The sequence below is a fragment of the Pseudophryne corroboree genome, chromosome 5 (genome assembly GCF_028390025.1).
Source record: "Pseudophryne corroboree isolate aPseCor3 chromosome 5, aPseCor3.hap2, whole genome shotgun sequence".
In the NCBI taxonomy this organism is placed as follows: domain Eukaryota; kingdom Metazoa; phylum Chordata; class Amphibia; order Anura; family Myobatrachidae; genus Pseudophryne; species Pseudophryne corroboree.
The window spans coordinates 350,039,231-350,066,014 of NC_086448.1; the positions used below are offsets into that span (position 1 = coordinate 350,039,231).

The following is a 26,784-nucleotide window of genomic DNA, read 5'->3' on the forward strand; positions in this document are numbered from 1 at the left end:
AGTAGCAGGTTAATAAAAATTGCTAATTCATCCTCAATAGCGATCCATAGTGAATTAGGCCCAAAGTCTGTTACTCACTTCTTATTCTCCTCGATCTCTGTTGACCGCTCTCTTCTCATACAAACACTACAATACCTAGGTCTCCAGGGCACAGACCTTTCTTCGTTCTCATCCTACCTAACTAATCATTCTTTTAGTGTCTGCTTCTCTGAACCCACCTCCTCTTCGCTACCTCTATTAGTGGCAGTACTGCAAGGCTCAGTCTTAGGTCCTCTGCTTTTCTCAATATATACCGCATCTCTTGGCAAACCAATCAGCTTTTTCAGATTTCAGCATCATCTGTATGCGGATGATACTCAAATCTACCTATTGTCACGACACTGCCATATGCTGGTTCCTGGTTGCAGTTCCTCTATGCTGCCAGAAGTGCTGCTGTTCTCTCCTCTCATGCAGTACCACTGGGCTGCCAGAGGGGCTCCCATCAGAGAGCAATGGTTTTGTTAGCGTTCCAGCTGGGGCTAATTACTGTAGCTGGAACACACCCAACTGCTTTCATGTGCAGCTCCACAGCTGCAGCATATGGATGTGTTAGGGTCCTGTCGTGTGAGCTGACTGGTTGGTCTGGCCTGTCTTTAACCAACACATGGCAGTGTCGTGACACCTATCCTCTCCAGATTTGTCACCATCTGTATTGGTCCGTGTTACTGAATGTCTTTCTGCCATATCATCTTGGATGTCATCTCAATGTCATCTCGCCACCTCAAGCTTAAAATTTCCAAAACAGAATTAAGAATGAATTTCTACGGGCCAATAATAGTTACCAACCTGATCGCTCCATCACTGTTGATAACTTGACAATCAACATTGCTGAGTAACCATATCATACAGCCCAGTAAAAGAAATTAAGCAATCTGGCTGGACCATTATGCAATAGATAGCACTTATCCTTGTGTATCAATGCCTGTTTCCCTATAGATTGTAAACTTGCGTCAAGGGTTTCTTACCTTTATGTCTGTCTATTATCCAGTTTTGTTCTATTACTGTTGTTCCAATTGTAAAGTGCAACGGAATATGCTGCGCTATATACGAAACGGTTCATAAATAATAAATACTCTTTTGTAACAATTTTTTTGTTTATGATTCTATTGTGACATTAGGATGTAATTGTTGAAACATTGAGCTGTTTGTTAACTTTGATATTTTATAATCTGATTCAGTCACACACAGTCGAAGTACAGTGATAGTGTAACTACAGTTTATATTCTATAGGTAATGCAGAAAACATATGGCTACATGTTGACGCAGCTTATGCAGGAAGTGCCTTTATTTGTCCAGAATTCAGATACCTTATGAAAGGCGTGGAGGTAAGTGTAAATTAAAAACAAAAGAACTGTTCATTTTGTGCAATAAAATATTTAGGTCATAGATCAATGAAGCTTGTGCAAGATATTGCACATAAGACTGGTTAGAATAATCTAATGTATAACCTTGAAGCAGAAGTAAAATGTACCATATAGAGGAAATTAATGCAGACTTTATTAAAATCAAATCTATCAGATGTACATCAATATGATAATATATCAGATGCAGCATATTGTAAATTAAGAACAGACTTTGGGGCAGATGTACTAAGCCTTCTAGAGTGATAAAGTGGAGACAGAATAAAGTACCAGCCAATCAGCTCCTAACTGACATTTTTCAAACATAGCCTGTAATAATATGGCAGTTAGGAAGCGTATTGGCAGGTACTTTATCACTCTCCAAGGCTTAGTACATATCTCCTAGAATATATAAACAAACTGTTGTCAATATAGAGACGTAAAAACTAAAAAGGCGTGAAAACAAATTACATTGCCAAGTATACATGTCGATTGGTGACTTAAGGAAACAATAGTAATATCTAATATGCAGTATATGACCTACAGCCTTAAACTTCTGTTGCTGAAATTACAGGGACTATCTTCAATCCAGTGCAGAGACCCATTTAGTATCCCATTAAGTTATTTTAATAGTTTTATATGTTAGTGCTTGAAGATCCTCTTTTCAAATTGGTGATGGATTATAAGCAGTCATGATGTTGTGTCTAAAAATGTGTGTTTCTTTAAATCACATTCGTGTCAACAGTGTGAGCTTTTTCCAAGTATTACCTGAATTTTGACAATGTGAACTTTTGCATAAAACAACTGTCTTAGCAGAACACATCACTCAGATAATGTAACCAGAATTCAAAGCCCCTTAATATCCTTAGACACCGCTGCTTCGACCTGGGTTATTGCTGGGTTAACCCAGGTCGCGGCTTGGTGTGAAAGGATCCCAGAAAAAAAAACCTGGATCCTATGACCTGGGAATTCAATCCAGGTAGCTTGAAGGGTTGGACTCAGGAAGGACACAGAAGCTGCTGCGATAACCCAGGATCTGCCTGCAGTGTGAACAGGTTTTAAGCCGTTGTGACACGACTTGAAACCCATGTTCAGTGATATGGGCTTTTGATCTAAAAAGGCTGTAATATCCTCAATCCACTTGTTCAATACTGGAAGGAAGGGCGTTTAAATCTAGTGCTGCTTGAGGACAGTTTTACCTTACAGCCAAAGCTGTAACTAGACTTTTTGGTGCCCTGGGTCAGAAACTGAGACCCCCCCTCCCCCCTATTCTTCAAACATGGACATAAGGCAAGCCCTGGCGCCCACTGAAAGCACTTGCTATGTACATTTATACAGAACACTCCCAAATAAAATGGATTTGGATACCAATCCTCTTATACCATCATTTTTGCACAAAATTTGAGAGCCTTAGTCATATCGCTTTTACACTAAATACTGTGGGTCGCAGCCGGGAGCCTGACACGGGTGCTACTCGGCTGCAACCCGCTTCAGGTCGCTTTTACACTGCCGTCTCCAACCCGATATGCCGGGTTGGTGACGTTGGCGATGCGCAGTGGGGGCGGCGTTTGGAGATCACATGATCTCCAAGCGCCGCCTGTCCATTCACTGTGAATGAAAAGCCGGGTTGATGCAACCTGGCTCCCGTTTACACAGCACAGTTGAACCCTGCAAAGCACCTGAGTTGGAATACCGGATCACTCGACCCTTTTACATCAACTAGCAACAGGGGTTATACACATTCCTGTGCAATAACCCGTGTTATATGCTGGCGTTGTAAAAGGGGTCTCATTTAGGTGCATTTTCCATTATTTTAAATCACACATTTTTTAGCAGGCATAGCTAGAATCTTCAGTCACCTCCTTTATATAAAGCACACATTTTAAAATACAGTCATACCCAGGATTCAAACCTATGACATTATTGCAGTAGGACACCTTATACCCCTTTCACACCGCACAAATAACCCGGTATCAGTGCCGGGTCGACACGGGTTGGCGTGCGGTGTGAAAGGGGCATTGCCGAAATCGCGGGTCACCTGACCCAGCAATTCAACCAGGGTACAAACTATAAAGCAATGTTATACCCGGGTTGAATACCGGGTCATTGGCTGCGTAAATGGGCTCCCGGGTCGATGCGACCTGGGACCTGTTTACTAGATAGGGAGAGGCGGCGCGGAGATGAGCTCATCCCCCGCTGCCGGCTCCGCACCCCCCTCCCCCCCGCTACTATGGCAACCCGCCCGGCTTATTGCTGGGTCGGGAAAGCTTGCAGCAGCTGCCAATGCCGGATCCCAACCGGGAAGGACCCGCTTCCAATTCCCGGGTGGGATCCGGCATTGGCAGTGTGAAAGGGGTATTACTAACACCCCTTTCACACCGCAAATATATCCTGGGATATTGCCGGGTTTAGCCAGCTCGACCCGGGTCAAGGTGCAGTCTAAAAGCACCACTTTTGAATATCCCGGGTTGAGTAACCTTGCATTTCAACCCGGTATAAAAGCAGTGTTATACACGGGTTGGACCCGGGTCAATGTGACTCTAATGTGTCCAACCCCTGCATTCATGTAAAAGTGCTGATTGGCTGTTCTTTGTGTGCCTTGATGATGTCAGCAGCCTGATCCCTGCTACACAGGAGAGAACAGAGAGCATTAAGAATTAGGGGTGAGGCAGAGATTGCTAGGCAGCTTACTGCATACATCCCAACTTATTAAAAGTACAAAGAGGGACCTTGAAGCGCGCCACGCGCATCCGAAAAGGGTGTGTGATCTATATGAAAGGGGTGTGGTCTAGTGGCAGAGCTGCAATCGCGAGTCACACCCCTTTGTACCGTCACTGAGGGGGCATGCCCAGCACTCTCTGAGCAGCAGTGACAGGAGCCTCCCAACTGCCCCCCCCCTACTGCGGGACACTGCGGGCCGTGGGTGGGACAGCGGGACAGTCCCCAAAAAATGGGACAGTTGGGAGGTATGTTACTGGAACAGTTAAAGATGCAATTGTGTATAAAAATATAGCTCTGTCAGCCAGGATTCCTGCAATGATGTGAGCTGTCCCCACCCTCTCCTTTTGTTCCCTTCTGACACCAAAAAAACTCAATTTAAAATGACATCCATGGTGTTTTAATTACTGACCCGGGTTGAGTTAAAAGGAACCAACCCTGCAATAACCCGGGTTGAAAGTGTAGTGTGAAAGGGTCTGACCCGTGTCCGACCCGGGTGGGATCCGGATTCAGAATACCGGGTTGGACCTGGGTTTGCGGTGTGAAAGGGGTATTATGGAGCTATTTGCTCCTGTATGGGAAGTACAGTATGAGAGTATTTTGAAATGTGTGACTGAAGGTGCTTAGGAACGTGCAAGGTGAAAGTTGCAAGTGAGATTGACTGAAAGTGCTTAGGAGAAAGTTGCAAGTGAGGTTGATTAAAACAGAAAATTGACAGGTGCAGCAGAATAGCACCACCTGCGTTGCAATGCCCTGTGTGGTGGCACATGTCAAACCACCCTAGCTATGGCCCAGCTTACAGCCACAGGGTGCCATGTTCAGCTAGGCTGCTTCTACAGCTAATTTATTTATAGATTCAAGTTTTGTGATGATTTTCCTGTACTATGCGTTAAATCCCTTTACTTTATGCAATCGGTATTACATCAGCCACCTATGAAATACTGTCAGATAAGAACTATGTGTGTTTGGTAGCCTGGTACTTTAATTTCCTGAATCTACTAGATAAGTCAGGGTGGCTCAATAATCCAAATGACGGTAGAAATAGTCAATTGCTGATAACCTGGTGGTGAAAATGTAAAAAAAGACCAGATATTCTAATAAAAAAGCAGAAATACAGGCTTCAGCTACGTGCAATTTCCTGTTAATTCTTCTTTTATTTATGTGTATTGGTTACTAAAGGAAATGAATGAGCGTTGACGTTGGGTACAGAGCATCTGTCAGCAGTAGAAACATTCAATAGGTTCCCACCCAGTCATCTACCTCTGTATTATGTTCTGTTTCTGCCTTCTGCTTTCCTAGATAGATAGTTACATACATATATATACATACAGATGGATAACATGTTCTATGCAGGTATTATGGGTATATTAGACACTGACAGTGTTAATTATGAGAATAGTATCATAAATCTCATTGCAGTTTACAGATTATTGAACCTCCTATCTTCCATTCAATACTTATCTGTCATTAACAAATATTTTTTTTTTCTCAATTTAGTTTGTAGACTCATTTAACTTTAACCCACATAAATGGCTTTTGGTGAACTTTGACTGTTCTGCATTTTGGTAAGTTAGAATGAAACAGTATGCACATTTGCCTTAAAAGAAAAAAAAACAATAAATGTATGGAACAATGGGGACTAATCATCATACCATATTTAATGTTTATTTCAATGTTTTAACATAATATTGTAAATTTTAAGTTGCAGCGCCATTCATTAAACTACATATGTGTCTCTTACATCTTTGCTCTGTGTGCTACAAGTCGCGTTACACATAATGCGTGAGTGCTGTGTGACTCGGTAGCGCAGAGCATTTTTTGTGTGTTTTTCCATGAAAATGCATCTTAGATGCACAGTCATGTAATACAACGAACAAGCAGTTTCTGCTGATTAATGTCACGTCTGGCAGGGTTTGAGGATCCGGCAGCTGAGATTTGCCCGAGGAGGTAGCAGGCTGTGAATGAACCAGATGAGGGGGTTGGATATAGTTCCTTCGTATGGGACACTGAGCAATGAAGAACGTAGGCGGGGTTTGAGAGTCAATGGAAAGTATTTATTATGTACAGGGCTGAGGTAGGGAACTGAGGCTGTAGCACAATGGTTAAAGACGTGGCTGGAGGTGAATAACTGCGGACTGTGATTTGAAAGACGAGACTGTAGATGATGAACTGTGGATGGTAGTTGAAAACGTGGCTGGAGACGAGGACTGTGGACTGTGGTTTGGAAAACGAGGCAGAAGACCCGGGGCCGACTGTGCCCAAAGAGTCTTACTGGACCGGGTTTTCCAGGAGCGCTTCCACAGGCAGTAGCAGGCAAGAAACAGCAGGGCTGCAGCAGCAACAGAGAACCGACCAAGCAGGATCAGGAGGAACCAAGATACAGCACGAATCCTGGGAGCACAGGCTAAAGCACCTACAACAGGGTTGTAACTTGAAGCACTGGCGTCCCTGTCCTAAACCAGCCCCCTTTTATAGGGAGAGCTTCCCCTGGATTGGCTGGAAGAAACAGGAAACAGGAACTATGCTTAAAACTTGGTCTTCAACATGGCGGCGCCCAGTAATGCAGACCTTTTTGCAAAGCCACAATGCTCACTGCCCCTGGTCTCCAAGCAACGGTTCAGCAAAAGCGACCCGCTGTAGCGGCGTCCCGCCGCCACGAGCGGACCCCCTCACCTCCGCTACTGCTGCCCACGGATCCGGCGCAGCAGCCCACCTCCGCCGCTGCCCGCACAACGCCAAGGAAGCCAGCCCCGCGTACCGGTAAGACTCCGGACGCTGACAATTAAAATGATATGCAGCATGCCTATATTGTGACTGCGACTGTATTTGCATACAAAATGCTATGCTACAGTGTATTCATGGAAAACACTGTAACGTGTTATTTCGGATGCAGATAGAGCCGCAATTACACACAGAACATAGGCATGCCGTATATCATTTCATTCAGCAGATGCTGTTTGTGTGTCCTATTACATTAATTTGCATCTAAGATGCATTTTTTGAGAAACCCTCGCCCCCCCAAAAACAAAAAAAACGACTGAGTCCCGCCACGGCATGGCGTGACTTCAAGAGCTGCTTAGCGTGATTGCAGCAGGGATGTAAAAGGACATATCTGTAGTAATGCAAGAGATATCACTGATATCTCCTGGTTACCATCCTGCCACAATAGTTTCCAGAATATATATGCTTTACCGGTGGCCGGGATCCCGGCTGTCATGATCCCGACAGTGGGATCCCGGCCACCAGTATGCCAGCAGCAGGGCGAGTGCTAGCAAGCCCCTTGCGGGCTTGCTGTGCTCACCATACTGCGGGCAAGGTGGCTCGCTGTGCTCGCCACAGAATGTATTCTTCCTCTATACAGAGGGAGAACAAACTGTGGCGCTGTGAATCCGGCGCTGGGATTTCACTGCCTGTCGGGATTCCGGCATCAGCATGGTGACCGCAGGGATCGCGACAGGCGGTCTAGTAATCGCCTCTCTAGTTTCCACACTCCCTATACTTTAGAAATGTCAATACATACCTCCCAACATCTTGACATAGAGAGTCAGGACTTCTCGCAGGCCTTGGGCACGCAATCCCGAAAGTGGATGTGGTCTATGCAAAGGGGGCGTGGCTTCATGGGGATGCCGTGATCGTGAGCTATGCCCCCGTTTTCCATTACTGTGTTTGCATGCCCAGCACTCTATGAGATGCTGGCATGCCCACAGTCCATCTGTCTCCCATGACTAGATGCTGTCATCTATAAACCGCAGAGCAGCGAGTGACAGGGAGCCTCCCAATGGCCCACACACACACACACATACACATACACACCACGGGACACTGCAGCCTGTGGCTGGAACAGTCCCATAAAAACCAGGACTGTCCTGCGAAAATTGGGACAGTAGTAGTGAGGTATGCCAATCGGCTCACTTTCCTTTCAAGTCCACAGATTTTTAGGTTTGTAAATGATCATTATCATTTATATAAAAGATTTATAATTTTCCATATAATTCAACTTTATTCAACGTACAGCACAGCCAAGAGTAAGCATGTCCACAGTGACACAGTAACAGTGAGCTGGGAGAGTTCACCTGTTATCTGTATTCTCTGAACAAACAAGATACAGTATGTGTGTCCTCTGGAGACTGAAAGATACTGGTGTGTAGCCCCATATTGACTCATTAGAACAATAATCTTCAGCAAACACACTGTGTGACCAAGATATCATTGTTTATTTTAAGAACATTTTAAATATACTTAATTTAAGTCACAAAAGTATTGTTTAGGAAAGATTAGGTTATAAACAAACATTTTAGAGAATCACCAATTTCTTATTCTGGTCTGTCACTTTTTGTTTTGTGTGGCTAAAATAAAGTGAAAAGTTTTATCAATCTTTTGTTAATACTTTTGTTTTAAATGTTGTAAAAAAAATGGACTGTTATAAGTATTATACCATATAATAATATGCCTTTTTTTATTTAAAACAAATATCAGAGTCAATAAACATTTATTCTGACAAATAACAAATTTGACTCTGTTTTGTAATATTGAATATAGTTATAATGCAATGTTTATTTGTTCAGGAATTTGGTATTTAAAATATATATTTTTTAATTTATAAAAGATCAAACATTTTTTACACATTTGTGAATTTAGAGGTTTATTCAGGTTTGTTAGCAAACAATAAAAAAAGCACACTAATGGGCAAACCATGCTGCACTGCAGGTGGGGCAGATGTAACATGTGCAGAGAGATTTAGCTTTGAGTGGGTATATTGTTTCTGAGCATGGTAAATAATGGCTGCTTTATGTTTACACTGCAATTTAGATTTCAGTTTGAACACACCCCACCCAAATCTTACTCTCTACACGTTACATCTGCCGCACCTGCAGTGCAACATGATTTTGCCCATTAGTGTGCTTTTTTGGTTTTCTAAGAAACCTGAATAAGGCTCTCTCCATATGTATGCCCCACAGCGATAGCGATGTGCGGCCCGTCACTATCGCTGGTTCTAGATTGGCCTGCATGCAGGCACAATCTAGCACACCGCTCATTTCACCTGGGGGAAACGAGCGCCCCCGCCTCGCTCAACACATCGCGCTGTGTGCTGATCGGGGGAGGGGTGTGCTGAGCGGTCTGTGATAGATTGCTCAGCACACATCTCTGCCCGTGTGTACTGCCCTTTAGTTATATTTTGAAATTTATGAGCTAGTCTAGTTAGACAGTCAATGGGTCAACCCCATATGGTCGACATGTAATATAGGTCGACATGGTCATAAGGTCAACATGTAAAAGGTTGACTGTATTTTTAGTCGACAGGTACAAAAGGTTGCCAGGTTCAAATGGTTGACAAGACAATGGTGAACACACAAATGGTCAACACAAGTTTTGGGGATTTTTTTCAACTCTTGCCTCATTTACTATCCAAAATGAAAAACGATTGTGAATAGTAACCTTGCCCAAAGCGCAGCAAGCATCTATGTTTTCACTAATTGTGGTCACAGCCTGTGAAATGGACAAACTTTGGCCAAAAAACATTATACAACTTGTAACAACCGTTTTGTGTTGACCATTTCCATGTTGACCTTCTCACACTTGATCTTTTGTACTTGTCGACCTTAGACAATAAACCTTTTGTACCTGTCAATCTTTTGTATGTTGACCAGTGGCGTTACTATCGTGGGTGCAGCTGCTAAGGCGCTCAAGCTGCTTCAAGGGCCTGCTGCTCCCTCTGCACCCAGTCATGGGCTGCCTCCAAGGACAGTAGCTCTCCTTCACCCCGCTAAGAACGGCAACCGCCAAAAGCATAAACCTCCCCACATTCCCCTACGTCTGCAGCCACACGTATTATGCAGCGGGTGGGGGGGCCTACCTGGCCAGCTCCAAGTACCGAGCAATTTGCTGGTATTTAGGGGGTGGGGCCTAATGCTGGGAAGAGCCTGCACCCATCAGTGACTTCTGCTGGAGTCAGGTAGTGCTCACTCCCCTCCCTCTCTCCCCTCTTTCTCACTGACACTCTCTCTCTCTTACTCCTCTCTTTTTCTCTCTCCCTGACATTGTCTCACTCTGATGTCACTGTCTATCTCTCCCTCGCTCTCTTCCTGACATACTCCCTGTCTCTTTTTCTCTCTCCCTGACACTGTCTCTATCCCCCTGATACTGTGTCTCTCTCTCTCTCTCTCCCTGATGACACTGTCTCTCCCGCTCTCTGACTCTCTCTCTGCCACTGTCTCTCTCTATTTTCCTGACACTGACACTTTCTTTCTCGCTGATGCATTCTTTCCAACACTGTCTCTATCTATCTTTCTCTCTCCCTGGTACTGTCTCTTTTACCCTCTCTCTCTCTCTCTGACACTCCCTCGCCTTTACACTCTCTCTCTCCCTCTTTCTTTCCCTGACACTCTCTTTTACGCTCCCCCCCCGCTCCCTGATACTATGTCTCTCGCTCATCTTCCTCTCTTGCTCCTCCCCCTTTACTCTCTGATGCTCTCTATCTCTCTCTCTCTCTGACTCTCTCTCTCTCTCTCCTCTCATTCCTCTCTCTCTCTTTCTCCCATTCCCCCTCTTGCCATGAAAACCTCTCTCTCTCATTCTCTCTCCCCCATCCCCTCTCGTTCTCTTTCCCCCTGACACCCTTTTTGTCTCTCACTCCCCTCACCTGCTCCCCATAGAGGCATTGTAGCGACAATGACGTGGGGGAGTGGGATTAAAGATTTTCCTATGGGGCCCACAAAGTTATAGTTGTTACATCCCTGATGTTGATCATATGGGGTTGACCTTTTGACTATCTAATTTGTGTAGATCTACTATACCACACCTTCCAGAAAAATTGCAGAATGTTTAAAAAAAAGGTGTTTGAAATTGACCTACTGGATTGCCGTGCCTTAATCTATGTTCTACATACTCCAGTTTTGATACCCAAGCATATTTGCTTATATTTGAGTTCCAGACTCTACTTTAAATTGCTATTTATATCAGAAATGTTGCTTTTTATATAACAAAGTTTAATTTATTTAAATATATTAATTATTATGAATTCTTCTCTACTAACATGCTTATTTTTTGTTTAACATAGGGTAAAAAAGAGATCAGACTTAATTGGTGCCTTCAAAATTGACCCTGTGTACCTTCAATATGATCAACAAGAATCAGGTGAGTACATCTAGGAATATATGTACACCTATGTGTCTCTTCTCCCATTCTCAAATCTTGCTTATGAGTTACTGTACATACTGTAGCAAAACAGATTAAACAAAGATGAAGATGTGCTACGTCCTTCTTCTCTGTAAGTTTCTACTAACACTAGGATGAGCATAAGGTATCTTGCACATAATATACATTAATTATTATAGTTCTGTGTATTTACTCTACATCAGTGGTTCTCAAATTCTGTGCCGTGGCACCCTGAGGTGCCTCGGAACACTTGCAGGGGTGCCTTGGATTGGTAGTCCAGGAACAATTTAAATTATATATGGTCAATGTCATAGGCAAAACCAGTGCTGGTGGCTGTCAATCATGAAGTATGTGGACAAACAGAGGCAAATCCTGTCCCCCACCATATAACTGAACCTAATGATGACATACTGTATAAACACAATTTACTTAATTTAATATCGCTTTCTAAATTTCTCAATAAGAAACTTTTGGCCTAGGGGTTCCATGAAAACAAAAACGTATTCTTTAGGGCGCCGTGATTCAGAAAAGTTTGAGAACATAATTAGAATAATATAGACCACAGGTTCTCAAACTCGATCCTCAGGACCCCACACAGTGCATGTTTTGCAGGTAACCCAGCAGGTGCACAGGTGTATTAATTACTCACTGACACACATAGGTGTGCGCAGCACATTTTATTAGGGGGTGCACTGTTGGAGGGGTGTGTCTAGCACCGCCTTTTGGGCGTGTCTAGCACCATCTATTGACGGTCAACGCAATATAAAATATCCACCCTTGTACCAATCCTAATAATGCAGATGCATTGTCAGATGCTGTGGGGTGCACCAAACAAACACCCCTGATGGCACTCACTGCAATTACAGTGCTCCTCCTCAGCCTGTGCTGGCTCCCCCTCTCTTTCCCCTGCAAGCTGCAGTCACTCACTGACACTGACAGTCGCAGACTAGTACTGCTGCTACTGGAAAAACGAGTGACGTGTCAATGCTGCTGCCGACCGCCTGTCAGTATTGAACGCTGGCTGCATGCTGCTCATCAGTGGCTGGCGTTGGCATAGAATAGAAGGAGAGAGGTGCGCATGTGGCGGGTGTGGCGGGTGGGCGTGCGAGCAGCATGATGTCATCACGTCACATCACGCTGTTTTTGTACATGGAGGTGGAGCAGGGAGTTTGAAAGCCGGTGGCAGTGGCACCCTTGATTAACCCAGGAATCCAGTCAGTAATGCAGTCCTGACAGGGTGCAACACAGAGGAGACAGTAATCAGCCTGCTCGGCGATCGCTGCATCAGGCATGTGAGATCGGGGTGCCGGACATTAGGGGGTGCCTGTGCGCACCAGGCACCCCCCCTGCGCACACCTATGCTGACACATTTTAGAAGGTCCACAGGAGGAGCTAATTATTTCAATTGTGATTCTGTGAGGAGACCTGCAAAACATGCACTGTGTGGGGTCCTGAGGACCGAGTTTGAGAACCTCTGATATAGACTAAGAGCCTAATTCCGACCTGATCGCTGGGCTGCTAAAATTGTTGTCCTGCAATCAGAGTCACCGCCCAAGGGGAGTGTATATTCGCCATGCAAGTGTGCGATCGCATGTGTACGCCAAGCAGCTAAAAAATCCCTCAGTCAGCGGACAGCTGCAAATCCGTTCGCACTTCACTCACCAGTGAATGGTTTTTACCACTGTGTACAGTCTGTGCGCAGCCTAGGACTACAGTGCAATCAGAACGGGCTGATCGGGTCCGGAGCTGACGTCACACACCCTCCCTGAAAACGCTTGGTAACGCCTGAGTTTTCCCTGAAACTCCCAGAAAACGGTCAGTTACCACCCACAAACGGCCTCCTCCTGTCAATCAGCATGCGAACTGCTGTGCGATTGAAATTTTCCCACCAGCCTGTCTCTGTCTGATGATGCCTGTTGTTGTTTGCCGATGCGCGTGTGCATTGCGGTGCATGCGCAGTTAATCGCTGATCACCCGCTGTGCGAAAACGCACAGCAGAGTTCAGGTCTGAATTGGGCCCTAAATGCAGCAATTGTAATATCCAGCATTACTGAGGAACAGTAGTCATCTATAATGACACTACATTTATAGTAGAACAATAAATAGGATGCAGCTGATCTGTGTATTTTTTCTATTGATCATTAAGTATGTCAGTTAGATTTAACAAGGCAGTATGTCCAGCATCTGCCTATCATCATTACACTCATATGCTCATTGCACCCCTGCAAGGCAAAGAAGAAAAGAAAATATGGTATAAATAGACCAATAGAATGAAGTGATGACACCAAATGCTAGAGGAAACAAATACAGAATTATTTGCTTCACAGGGCATGGGATGGAAAGATGCTTTTGGCCTCCATTGTTTAAGATGAAAACAGACACTGGAATAGTTTTATTTTTACCTTGTGGAAATGTTTTGATTTTTCCCCTCTACTTGCAGACTTTACTTTATTTGTGTGAAAATTTGAATGAATTTCACTGTTTTAAGGGGGTCATTCTGAGATGATCGCTCGCTAGCTATTTTTTGCAGCGCTGCAATCAGATAGTCGCCGCCTATGAAGGAGTGTATTTTCGCTTTGCAAGTGTGCAAACGCTTGTGCAGCCGAGCGGTACAAAATCAGTTTGTGCAGTTTCTGAGTAGGTCTGAACTTACTCAGCCGCTGCGATCACTTCAGCCTGTCCGGTCCCGGAATTGACGCCAGACGCTCGCCCTGCAAATGCTTGGACACGACTGCGTTTTTCCAACTACTCCCTGAAAACAGTCAGTTGCCACCCACAAACGCATTCTTCCTGTCAATCTTCTTGCGATCGGCTGTGCGAATGGATTCTTCGTTAAATCCATCGCCCAGCACCGATCCGCTTTGTACCCGTACGACGTGCCTGCACATTGCGGTGCATACGCATGCGCAGTTTTGCCGAGTTTTGACCTGATCGCAGTGCTGCAAAAAATAGCTAGCGTGCGATCAGGTCGGAATGACCCCCTAAGTGTAACAGCCATGTTTGTGGTGTCATTTCCTATACACACTCACTGGTTTCACATTTGTGGCTCGTGAACGTTCTTTACAGTTTGCCTTTTCAGAGGGCCGACATTTCTGTATTTAAAATATTTTTTTATTGATTTTATGTAATATTTTAATTTTCTGAGATGTTGAATTTGGGGTTTTCTTAAGCTGTAAGCCACAATCATCAAAATTATAACAAATAATGGCTTGAAATATCTCACTTTGCATGTAATGAGTCTATATAATATACTAGTTTCACCTTTTAAGTTGAATTACTGAAATAAATGAACTTTTGCACAATATTCTAATTTTCTGAGTTTCACTGTATAGTGCAGTACTTCCGATCTAGAGGCTCTGATCCAATGCTTACGGGACAGTGCATCGGATCGGGTCAGAGATAAAGCACATGCGATTTGTCCGTTTTCATCCAATTTATCGGCCCGAAATGTTGAAATCGGGCAAAATCGCACTAGTGCATTGGCGGCTTTAAAATACCGAGCCTATGGTTCCTTATATCAGTGGCCAAATTGATAAGTTATCATTAATGCAGTAAAATGTAATATCCAGTTTTGTTATTACTGCGTTTGCTCCCAACTGTAAGGACCAGTGGAGTATACCAATACTACATGGAAAAAAATAAATGGTAATAATAAGAAGGTATACATGAGTGTACCAAATCAATGCATAATATACTATGTTTGTGTGCTATTATTTTCTTGATTTAGGCATCAGGTTATGATGAACTGAATCTGTGACAGAGGTCTGACAATGTATCGCCTTTATTCCCATTGTTAAACCTGCCCAGCATAAATAGTAACATCATGTCAAGTAAAAAGATTTGATTTTATAGCATCAAATGTAGACTCTTGTTTGCAAGATAGAAAAGCATGCCAAGTTTCCATTGGTCAAACACAGCTGCAGATCCAAAGGTTGTAATCACTGCAATATAAATACACACCAAGGCTTCATTATGTCTCGCTGTCAGAAAAGGGGTTTTAGGAAACAAAAGGGTCATTAACGACTGTCCATTCACTGCAGCATTCAATTAAAGATCCCCCCACCCCACCCCACCCCATCCTTCTCCAGCAAGCTGCACTAACCTGGATTTAATGTATAATTAAAATGATTACAGGCCACTGGGGCAAAATTAATGTTCCTTCCAATTAAGGTTAGCTTATTTGTCATGCACAAACACCAAAATACAAATGCACAAATAACATCCATATTTAGCTGTTGGGCTCGATGTAGAATGTGAATTTTTATGTTTGCTGTATAAAGAATTCACTTCTCCGACACTTCGCAGGAACAGATCAGGGGGTACAGCGATAGCTGAACAGTTCTTTCCATAGGACACTACTGTTTTTTCTATCAATCTTTTTATTGTTATATAATGCCAGCATATTCAGTTTAAGACCAAAACAGCGACAAAACAAGACTGGTTAATTACTATGCAGATAACTAGGTACGAGGGCCCTTGCAAGCTTACATTTTATATTCTTAAATTTGGAAGACCTATTTTCCTACAATTGCATATAGTCTAGAGCATACTTGCCTACTTTTATTATTTCCACCAAGGAGAAGCCTGGAGAGGAGATGCAAGTGACAGGTGATAGGGGTGGGTCCAGATGATTCATATCATTAGGCCAAATCCCGCTGTGGGTAAAATGCTGCAGATCATGCTAATATGAAGAGTGGGCTGCCCCCTCCATACAAACTCAAGATTACCAGCATTATTCTCCCCATCATGCCTACTTCCTTAGGCAGAGGGCGGGATGTGGGAGAAACACCCACTGTTTCGGGGTTGTGGGGGACTTCCCAATAAAAGGAGTTTCCTGCAGGTTCCAGGAGAGTAATATATGCTCTAGATTTGGAGTAAAAGATTTGAGGCATTTTATTGCTTTAGCATTGTTACCCTTTGCATAAGAGTGTCTTATACATAGGAAAGCTTATACAAAATGATATGCTTTATCCATCTGTGCAAGCCATGAACCTTAGGCAAGTGTCTGCCTGCCCTCTATCATATGTTTTGGAGACCCAAACATGGTAAAAGCACGTATGACAATATGCACTCACCACAATAAAACCAATAAGCCACATGCCCAGCATTTGCATTTTGAGAAGATTATCACACATGGACAAGAAGTCTCCAGGGAGAGATAAGGGGATTATGAGAGAGAGCGAAAAGGAGCAGCAGCCTGTTGAAAAGTGAGACAGAGTAATGTTACATGAGAGTGACTGATGCTGCAGGAAAACGGAAAGGAGCATTTCTCCTTGTCTGCCATATGGAACAGCACCTCAGCTCTTATGAATGCTGGGATTTTCTAGCTGGAAAAGAACATCAAGCTTACTCTTCCAAGTCACCCAAAAACAAAGTCACACCTTCATAACTATGTATTTAAGTCATATAATACACTTGTTGTTATGCTTGGTTTCTAAATACAGTATATCCATTTACAAAGTACATTTTATTTGAAATAAAGACTACAGAGCCTTTAAAACGGTGTTTCTTAATTCTAGTCCTCATGTACCCTCAACAGCTCATGTTTTGAGGATTAATGTCAGTGGAAACAAGCATGATTGTTACTGACCCAGCCAAGTAGACTATTTATCAAACTCTTTTTTCCCCCTTACAATCATGCAACAACCTTAGTTTTCATTTGATTTCAGTATAGGGGCTATATAGAGATCTCCTGCATTAAGCTACTGTAGCTAATACTGCAGACAACAGTCGCCACTATTCTCAGTGGGGACTGTGGTCAGTGACAATCCCCATTTACCAAGCTTTGAAAAAGTTTCCAGAGCTTGGTCCAATAAATAACACCATCTACAGGTGGTGTTAGCTACTTTGTGACATATCTTTACATATGTGCAAGTGTGACCTAATAGTTGCATATGCGCAGTGTGCTAGCAGGCAATAAAGCCATAGTGACCCACCCACGAGCAGATCCAGAAGAAAATGACTGGGGAGGCACCATGATAGAGGAATGGGGGATGGTCAGCAGTGTCAGTTACATGTGCGCGATTCCAGAACATGAGCATGGCCTCACTGCAAGGAATGCGGCATCGCTACAAAGGGCATAGCCTTTGAGACACACCCCTTAGTTTCATCACACTGGGGGCATGGGGCACATAAAAGAAACAAGGCCATGACCTTTACTTGCTCGTTATGCTGTGGGCCTTGTCTTCTGGGGGAATCCACTCAGGGCCATAACTAGGTGTGTGCCGAGGAGTGTTCTGTTGGGGGGAAGGTGGAGGGGGGGGGGTTGGTTTGTGTTAGGATTGTTTTATGCAGTTGTAGGAGGGTGAGGCTAGTAACTTTGGGCTTCCTGGGGCAATACTACTATGGCCATTATGTGTGGCACTGCTACTGTAGACATATGTGTAAGGGGCACTCCTACTATGGGCATTATGTGTGGCAGCACTGCTGTGGCCATCATGTGCAAGGGGCACTACTACTGTGGGCGTTATTTGTAAGGAGCACTACTACTCTGGCCATTATGTGTGGCACTATTACTGCGGATGTTATGTGTAAGGGGCACTATTACTGTGGGCATTATGTGTATAAGGGGCACTACTGTGGGCATTGTGTATAAGGGGACTACTGTGTAGCGTAACATGTATAAGGTGCAATACTGTGTGACATAATGTGACTAAGGAGCACAACCATGTAGTGTAATGTAAATAAGGGGCACTATTATGTGTTGTAATATGAATCACTAGCAGGAGTCACAGCATAATGTACAGTGCCCAGCACATGGGAGTCTTCCCGCTGCTGCTAGCGGAGACCGGCACTGTGCGGAGGAGAGAGTAGCTCTCTCCCCAGTCTGGGTTTGAAATAGCAGCGTGTGACCAGCACTGGCTGCACCACCCAAGTTACGGCCCTGATCCACAAGTGCGCGGATTTGCTGTTTGAGCTTCTGTGGGTCCTAGTGCCCGCCAGCACCTTGCATTGGTGCTGCTGCTCGGCGTTTAAAAAAAATAATGGGAAAAACAACAGGGGGGGGGGGGCATGGGTCCTGAATCCGCCAGTGAACCCAACTTATGGTAGGAACTTGGTATAAATATGTACTGTAATACACAGTAAGGAACCAGGATAATCTCAACCTGTAAAGACTCCTTGTTTTCTTTTCTCTGTCTTATAAACTCTTTATTTCCTTCCAAAGCCTTCTGCCAGTTTTTCTCATGAGCCATAACTTGTAAGAAAGAAGATTTGCACTTCAAGCTCCAACAGGGATGTGAATGATTGAAATATTCTCTGTAATATGAGGGCACTGTATAGATGGGATGCAGTCAGCATCCTGGCGATTGGGATGCCGGCGGTCATGTGAACGATGCTGGAATCCCGACACCACTCAAAATCCCGGCGCCGGAAAACACTGACCACCGACATCCCGAAGGTAAGTATCAGGGGGACAGTTAGGGCCTGGAGGGGGGGTTGGGGTTAGGCACTAGAGGGGGGGATAGCTGTAGCCACCATCCTCACTATCTTAGCCATAGCCACCACCCCAGGTGGGTCAGGGTAAGGGACAGGGAAGGTGCAAAATAATGACCCCATCCCTTCAGCATTCTAATTCTCAGGATACCAGTGTCAGTCATGTGACTGCCGGCTTCCCAACCGCAGGTCTCCTGTATCACAGCTGAATAGACTACTAGTAATAAATAAATAATAAAAATGCACTAAAATATAGTGAATACTGATTATCTGACAGTGTATTCTGTATGGTTAATTTGCACAATTTTCTTAAGCCTTATAATTGTAATTAATAATTTATCCCTTCTTAGGCAATTTGGAGAATTGCAGGGAAGGAAAGTGAAACCATCAAACCTATACAACTATGGTCTCCGTTCATGGAGAATGCCTATACCTATATTTTACTTTATTTATGCTGTGTATATAATTGTGAGATAGCACAGCTCCTCTGATCACTTATTTTACAATGCATGAATTTACTAATTCCCAATATTATTTGCAATTAAATATATTTTTTTCTCTGGTCTTCTTCAGGTCTAGTGACAGACTACAGGGTAAGTTGGCAAATAGTTATTATTTAAAATTTGTTTAATTTAGTACTTGTAAACAAACATTTATATAGAATAACTACACCCGAGTGTGACAAATATGTTATGGAGGAAAGGATCCCCACTGTTGTCTCTTAACTGTGGATTATCACCTTCACATCTTTCAGTTCTTCTGACTGTAAAGGCCAGTACTCACCAGCCGATGTCAGAGAGATGTGTGCTGAGCGAACCGCTCAGCACACATCTCTCCCGGCGCTCAGCACAGCGCGATCTGTGCTGAGCGTGCGGGGGGAGACGGGGGGGCCGCTCACTTCACCCAGCGGGTGAAGTGAGCGACCCGCTAGATTGGCCTGCATGCAGGCCAATCTAGCAGCAGCGATAGCGATGCGCGGGGCTGCGCATCGCTATCGCTGAGGGGGCTACACACGGAGCGATCGTGCTTAAAATCTAAGCAATCTAGTCAGATTGCTTAGATTTTAAGCAGCGATCGCTCCGTGAGTACCCCCCTTAAGCCATTACATTTATAAAAAGAGCATAGTACTATACAAATGTTGTCAGGTGAATAAGCCACTCTGATTGGATGGCTTCTTTACTTCATAACCACTGGACCAATTAGGTACCATCTATATCTGGGTAATATTCATGTGACCGGCGGTCGGGACACCGACGGTCACATGACCTCCACCTTCACTATCCTGAAGGTCAGCATGCCGACCAAGAGGAACTATTTCCACTCGTGGGTGTTCACGACACCCATAGAGAGGGAATATAACCTATGGCGACTGCAGGTCGCCACTGAGCCCGCAAGGGGCTTGCTGCACTTGCCCCTCCCCGCTGAGATCCCGGCGTCGGTATGCTGCCGGGATCCCGGCATCGGTATGCTGACTAGTGGTCTCCTGACCGCCAGTCAGCCATACCACACCCCTATATCTAATTGTGTAATTTGTGTAATCTTTGAATACAGTTATGCACTCTCTGTAAATGAAATGATTCACAATGACTGGAGAAACATTGGATTGGAAGTAATATGGTTTCCAGTTGAATAAGTGGTAATTATCATGAATCAATACATACCTGTGAAGTGTATGTGTCAAAGGGTTAATAAAAAAAAACAGCCACCTCCCTGTTACTGTATATCTCCTGCTCACTATAAATTCCAAAATTCTGTCACCACTAAGGTTTACTAAGTCTCTTAGCATTACATGACATTATAAGGATGGCTTAGGTCTCCAACACACACACACAAACACACAGACACACACACACACAGCTTCCACATTAATGTCACTATGTCACCACAAGCAGCGGGCCTGTGAATGCAAATGAGCATTTACTGTATGACCTTCATTCAAGACACCTTCCAACATGACTCTCATAAGTATAATGTTTTAGAAAATATGGCTGGCATCTTCCTGTGTACAGAATCCGGTCGGGATCCCGGCAGTCGAAATACCAATGCCGGAATCTTGACACTGCTGGGAATGCTAATGCCGGCATCCTGAATAGTATTACAAACCTGGCACCAGAATCCCAACCGCTGGGATCCCGAACGACTGTTGCCGGGCCACAAGAGAGGTAAACCGCGGAGGAGGGGGAGATTAGGTTTAGGCTGGTGGTAGCTTTAGGCTTCGGGGAGGGCCTTGTCAGGTTTAGTCACCCCCAGGGAGGGTTACACTGTGGGGTGGGGAGGGTTAGGTTTAGGCTGTGTGGAGGGTAGGTTAGGTTTAGGCCCTACTGGGAAGGGTTAGGCTGCGGTGTGAGGTTAGGTTTAGGTTGTGGGAAGGAGGGGTAAGGTTTAGGCACCACCATGAGGGGTTAGGCTGCGGGATGGGGTTAGGTTTAGGCTGTGGGAAGGAGGGGTTAGGTTTAGGCACCACTGGGGATGGTTAGGCTGTGAGGAGAGGAGGGTTAGGTTTAGGCTGTGGGGAGGGTGGGTTAGGTTTAGGCTGCAGGGTGGGGAGGGTTAGGTTTAGGCTGTGGGAAGGAGGGGTTAGGTTTAGGCACCACTGGGGATGGTTAGGCTGTGAGGAGAGGAGGGTTAGGTTTAGGCTGTGGGGAGGGTGGGTTAGGTTTAGGCTGCAGGGTGGGGAGGGTTAGGTTTAGGCTGTGGGAAGGAGGGGTTAGGTTTAGGCACCACTGGGGATGGTTAGGCTGTGAGGAGAGGAGGGTTAGGTTTAGGCTGTGGGGAGGGTGGGTTAGGTTTAGGCTGCAGGGTGGGGAGGGTTAGGTTTAGGCTGTGGGAAGGAGGGGTTAGGTTTAGGCACCACTGGGGATGGTTAGGCTGTGAGGAGGGGAGGGTTAGGTTTGGGCTGTGTGGAGGGTGGGTTAGGTTTAGGCTGCGGGGTGGGGAGGGTTAGGTTTAGGCTGTGGGAAGGAGGGGTTAGGTTCATGCTCCACCGAGGAGGATTAGGCTGCGGGTTGGGGAGGGTTTAGGCTGCAGGATTGTTGGTTAGTTTTAGGCACCGCCAGGGGGAGTGTTAGGGTTAGGCTGTAGGGGGTGGGATGGGGGGGTGGGGTTGGTTTAGGCTGTGGGAGGGGAGAGTTAGGGGGTAGTGTTAACATACTTACCCGACCCCTGTCAGGATTCTAACCATCGGGATGCCGTGGTCAGTATTTTGAATGCCGGCATCCCAAATGCATATCAGTCCAAACCCCTGTGTACTTATATCCCTGTTTTCATCACTGCCCTTGCTGCTTTGCTTCTTTGTCGCCCAGTTAATGTATCACAGAAACACAAGGAATATAAAAAGCCATAAATTGTTATTGGCCTCATTTATGAAGCATCTACTGTAAGAACACACCCTAAGCAGATTGGAGGAACTCAAAGGAGAGATAACCAATTCAATCATTGCTTCTCCTCCTAGAGGTTAATCCTTATCTCAATACACAGAAATCTTATGTGGAGCAGCAAGGTGCATCTGCTTTTAGTCTTTATACTGGTATTTCTATTTCCTTAACATGGGATTAGCCCATGACAGCAATATAGGGATGTATGCAGCAATTGATTTGTTAACTGATTTTGTGTCCTTCAAGTACAGAACTTCATAGTATATTTGGTCAATTTGACCAAAGAAGTACTTTATGCAAGTGTATGTACGTTGTGACATTATACTTGTTTTAAGACCACATAAACCTGATACAAAAGGAATGTACACACTAAGATGGGATGTAATTAGATATCTGTGGGCCCCAAAGCAAAAAAAAAAAAAAAATGAAAGGTCTCAAGTTACTGTCCTATAGTGAAAAACATCATACATGATCTACACATGGTTCCTTGACAGTGTAGGTGGCTTCCCCAGCACAGAACCCATAGTGGCTGCACCCCCTGTTACTATGGGAGTGATGCCTTTGGTGTTGGTGTTGTGTTATGTACTACATAATCATCACCTTTCAGTGTTTATGCATGTCTAAAGTCGGCCTGTGAAGTTACAAGATCAATTCTTTCAATATGCAATTTATATGATCATTCATGTGATTAGCTAACTGATATTTACATGCTATCCAATGTTTCTTTTAACTAAGGTCTTTGCCACAAGATACATGAAAGCTGCATTGTACTACAGATCAATATAAACTCCAGGGGTCAGCCAGACATAACATTTTAATATAATATTTGGTGTGTTTTAAAGACAGTAGCCATTTATAAAGATGTACCTGTGGGATGGTATTGGTATCAAGGCGCTTGGGATGTCGGTTGTCAGAATACTGACTGCGGTATCCTGATGCACAGGATCCCCGCACCTATCCCCAACCCCCCTAAACCTAACTTCCCTACCTTCAGCCTAACCCTAACCCTTCCCAGTGGTGCCTAAACCTAATCCCCTCTCCCCACAGCCTAACTTCGACCCCCCCCCCCCCGCAGCCTGCCACTAACACCCCCCCCCCCCCCACACACACACACACTCCCCCGCAACCTAGCCCTCCCCGCACAGCCTAAACCTAACCTCCCCCCGTGGCCTATCCCTCAGCAGCCCCAGCATAATTACGTTTGGGATCCCGGCATTTGGGATTCTGGCGCCGGCATTGCGATCCATGTCAGCATCCCGGCATCTGTATTTCGAGGAGTGTTGGGGTTCTGGCATCAGTATTCCAACTGCCGGGATCACGAACGCCAGGATCCTGACCTGATCCCGTACCTGTGTTGTACGTGAGTGTACTGTAAATATATAACTTTCTTTCTCCCACGACAGCACTGGCAAATCCCTCTGGGAAGGCGATTTCGCTCTCTAAAATTGTGGTTTGTGTTAAGAATGTATGGCGTGAAAGGACTTCAAGATTACATACGCAAGGTAAGCTCCACACACATACTATACGGTAAATCACATGTAGAACTGTTGCCACAATCACTGCAGACACTAAAAGATTATTATATACATTTTAAAGGTGTGTTTGACCAAGGTTTGTGTACCTTATTGCATTCAATATTCATCTCCTGCTCATCTAGGATACTTTGAATTGGGCGGGTTAAGAATAAATTGTAGCTAATGAAAATGTCAGTTCACATCAGGGAGTATGTTGGCTGAGCCAGTGTGACTATGGGCCTAATTCAGACTGGAGTGCTGCAGCGGCAGCGTTCGCAGTTTGATGGCCGGTGTAGTGTGCGCACGCACAGAAGCCGCACTGCACATGTGCGCACAGTAGGATGCAACGACATCTCACTTGTGCGATCGCCTCTGCCTGATTGACTGGCAGAGGTAGTCGGGGGGCAGAAGGGGGCATGTCGGCAGCATTGAGGGGTGGGGTCCAGACAACGCAGGCGTGTCTGGACTGTTTGCGGGGCGGGCCGCGGCGGCTGCGTGACGTCACACACAGCTCCTGCGACCCTAGACATGGCAGGTAGCTGTCTGCCTTCGCAGCTAGGCTGCATAGGCAGAGAGCTACACGGCAGGTGCGAAAGCATCGATGCTGTAAGATGCTTTCACACATCTGTTGTGGGGGGGTGGGGGGGCTAACATGCGGGGCAGACTAGCCCTGTGCTAGCCATCCCCATGCATGTCAGAGATTTGATCGTAGATGTGCGTTTTTTCACACATATACGATCAGCTCTGAATCACTCCCTATGTTAGGGACAGTGGGGGGTCATTCCGAGTTGATCGCTACCTGCCGTTGTTCGCAGCGCAGCGATCAGGCTAAAAAGCAGCATTCCCATGCATGCGTATGGGCCGCAATGCGCACGCGCGTCGTACGGGTACAAAGCCCGTTGTGGTTGTGCACAGGTTGTAGCGAAGTTTCAGTCGCACTGACGGCCGCAAGAAGATTGACAGGAAGCGGGAGTTTCTGGGTGTCAACTGACCGTTTTCAGGGAGTGTTTGCAAAAACGCAGGCGTGTCTGAAAAAATGCAGGCGTGGCTGGTCGTTCGCTTGGCGGGTGTATGATGTCAAATCCGGACACGAATAGGCTGAGTGATCGCAAAGCGCTGAGTAGGTTCAGAGCTTTTTAGAAACGACACAAACTGTTTTTGCAGAGCTCGGCTGCACATGCGTTCGCACTTCTGCTAAGCTTAAATACACTCCCCAGTGGGCAGCGGCATAGCGTTTGCACAGCTGCTAAAACCAGCCAGCGAGCGATCAACTCGGAATGACCCCCAGTGTTTCTATATTCAAGTTCCAGCTTTCCTGGGGGTAAGTTTACTAAAAGTTCAATTTGGTATTCGATTTTATGATTCAATAAAATCGACTGAAAGAGAATCAAAATCGAACTGCAAAATCCTTTAACAAATCCCTCTTTTACTAATACTCAATTGAGCATTCCATTTTCAAATTAAATTCAATGTGATTTTAGGAAGGGATTTTGTGTTCAGTTTATGAAATACCTTCCAAAATTGAACCGCAAATCCCCTTTAAAATCGAATGCAAAATCGAACTCAACTTCCTCATAACTTTCTATAGGGCCAAATGTATCACATGCACACTCATTAAAAGGGGAAATCTCTCTTTACACTTTTAAACTAACTGAAGAATAACATTTTATGATATTTAATGAAAAAATAAAATACAGCTGAAATAATTGGCAATAAGCGTAGCCCTAATCTGTCTTCCTGTCTGCCTTCCACTTTTTTGTGCTCACATAGGGGGTGATTCAGTTCTGATCGCTGCTGTGCGTTTTTCTTACAGTGGGCAATCAGCGATAGACTGCGCATGCATATGCACCGCAATGTGTCTGCAAGGTGATTGACAGGATGAGGCCGTTTGTGGGTGGTAACTGACCGTTTAATTGGAGAAACGTATGCGCTCCCAAGCGTTTTCAGGGAGGGTGTGTGATGTCAGCTCCAGCCCCAATCAGCCTGTTCTCAGCGCACTGTAGGAGTAAGTTCTGGGCTGTGCACAGACTGCACACACTGGATTTATGCAGCATGACGTACACATGGGATCACACACTTGCACAGGCGAATTTACACTCCCCTTGGGCAGCGACTATCTGAATGCAGGAAAGCAAAGTTAGCAGCCCAGCGATCCGGTCTGAATTACCCCTATAGTCAGTTGTTGGTAACAAAACATCTGCCTGCTTCCTGTTTATTGCATAATGTGGGGGGGGGGGGGGGGGTGATTGATTTCATGCAAGGTTATGCAATAAACAGCAGCAGAGCACAATATCGGCTACTTTTGCCAGATTATATACTAATATGCGTCCCGATTAATCAACCTTGTTTTAAATAGCCCAAGAAATGCATTCTGTCATGGATCGGGTAGCTATATGTGCCTTGTTATACTTATGCTTAGCAGGAGTTTGCAGAGCTGACAATAGAATCAGAAGCCAGGAGCAACAGTCATTTGCCTAAATTAAATGTTTGGGGGGGTGAAGGGGGCCGAATTATGATAATATAGTAACAAGTACTATTAGCTGCTTAATTAACACATACAGACAACTTACCTGACAACCATCCCTCTGGCATTTAACCCGACTCAAATTTTGCAGACAGGGATGAATTTCTGAGACTCTAGGCATCATTTCATCAACCAGGATAGACAGTTAACAACACTCATGATTTTTAGTTTTGCATCACAGACCACCTACACATTCATGGACTAGGTATGATGCCTATTAGTATAAACGTGCAGTAAGGGTAAATGTATGAACAGGCAATATCTGGTGATGGAGTATCAGCGCACGTTATGTGCGCTATATCGCTTCCCCCCATGTATGATAGCTGTCATGCGGGCACAGTGACAGGGGCGCTATGCGCCCTGTCTGTATTGGCACTGTTATCTAATAGATAGCAAGCCAATATGTGCAGGCAATGTATGAACAGTCCGCATCGCTGACCGTTCTGACACCTGCAGCTTTCCATTTCGTGTGGTGGGTGCCGGCTCCGGACTGCGCTGGGGATCTCGCGTCAGTAGCGAGATCCCATGCGCAGAGGAGCCAGCCAGGAAGGAGACACATCGTGTCAGCTCTGAGCTGATGCGCTGTGAGCTCAGGGGGACATTGTCGATGTCCCTTTCTGCTTCGCCTCGATTTGCAAATCGAATGTTAGTAACTGAAGTCATCCTATATTTGACTGTGGGAAAAC

At 45.0% G+C, this 26,784-nt stretch overlaps 1 protein-coding gene across 3 annotated transcripts in view; it reads left to right on the forward strand.

Moving 5' to 3' along the window:
- DDC (dopa decarboxylase) overlaps positions 1-26,784 on the forward strand; it is a 255,892-nt gene that overhangs the window by 122,729 nt on the left and 106,379 nt on the right. For all 3 annotated transcript variants that reach the window (XM_063922623.1, XM_063922624.1, XM_063922625.1), the window contains 5 exons: positions 1,270-1,364; positions 5,595-5,662; positions 11,155-11,231; positions 19,260-19,279; positions 23,464-23,562. In XM_063922623.1, coding sequence (XP_063778693.1) covers positions 1,270-1,364; positions 5,595-5,662; positions 11,155-11,231; positions 19,260-19,279; positions 23,464-23,562 — 359 coding nt within the window. The remainder of the gene's footprint in view (positions 1-1,269; positions 1,365-5,594; positions 5,663-11,154; positions 11,232-19,259; positions 19,280-23,463; positions 23,563-26,784) is intronic.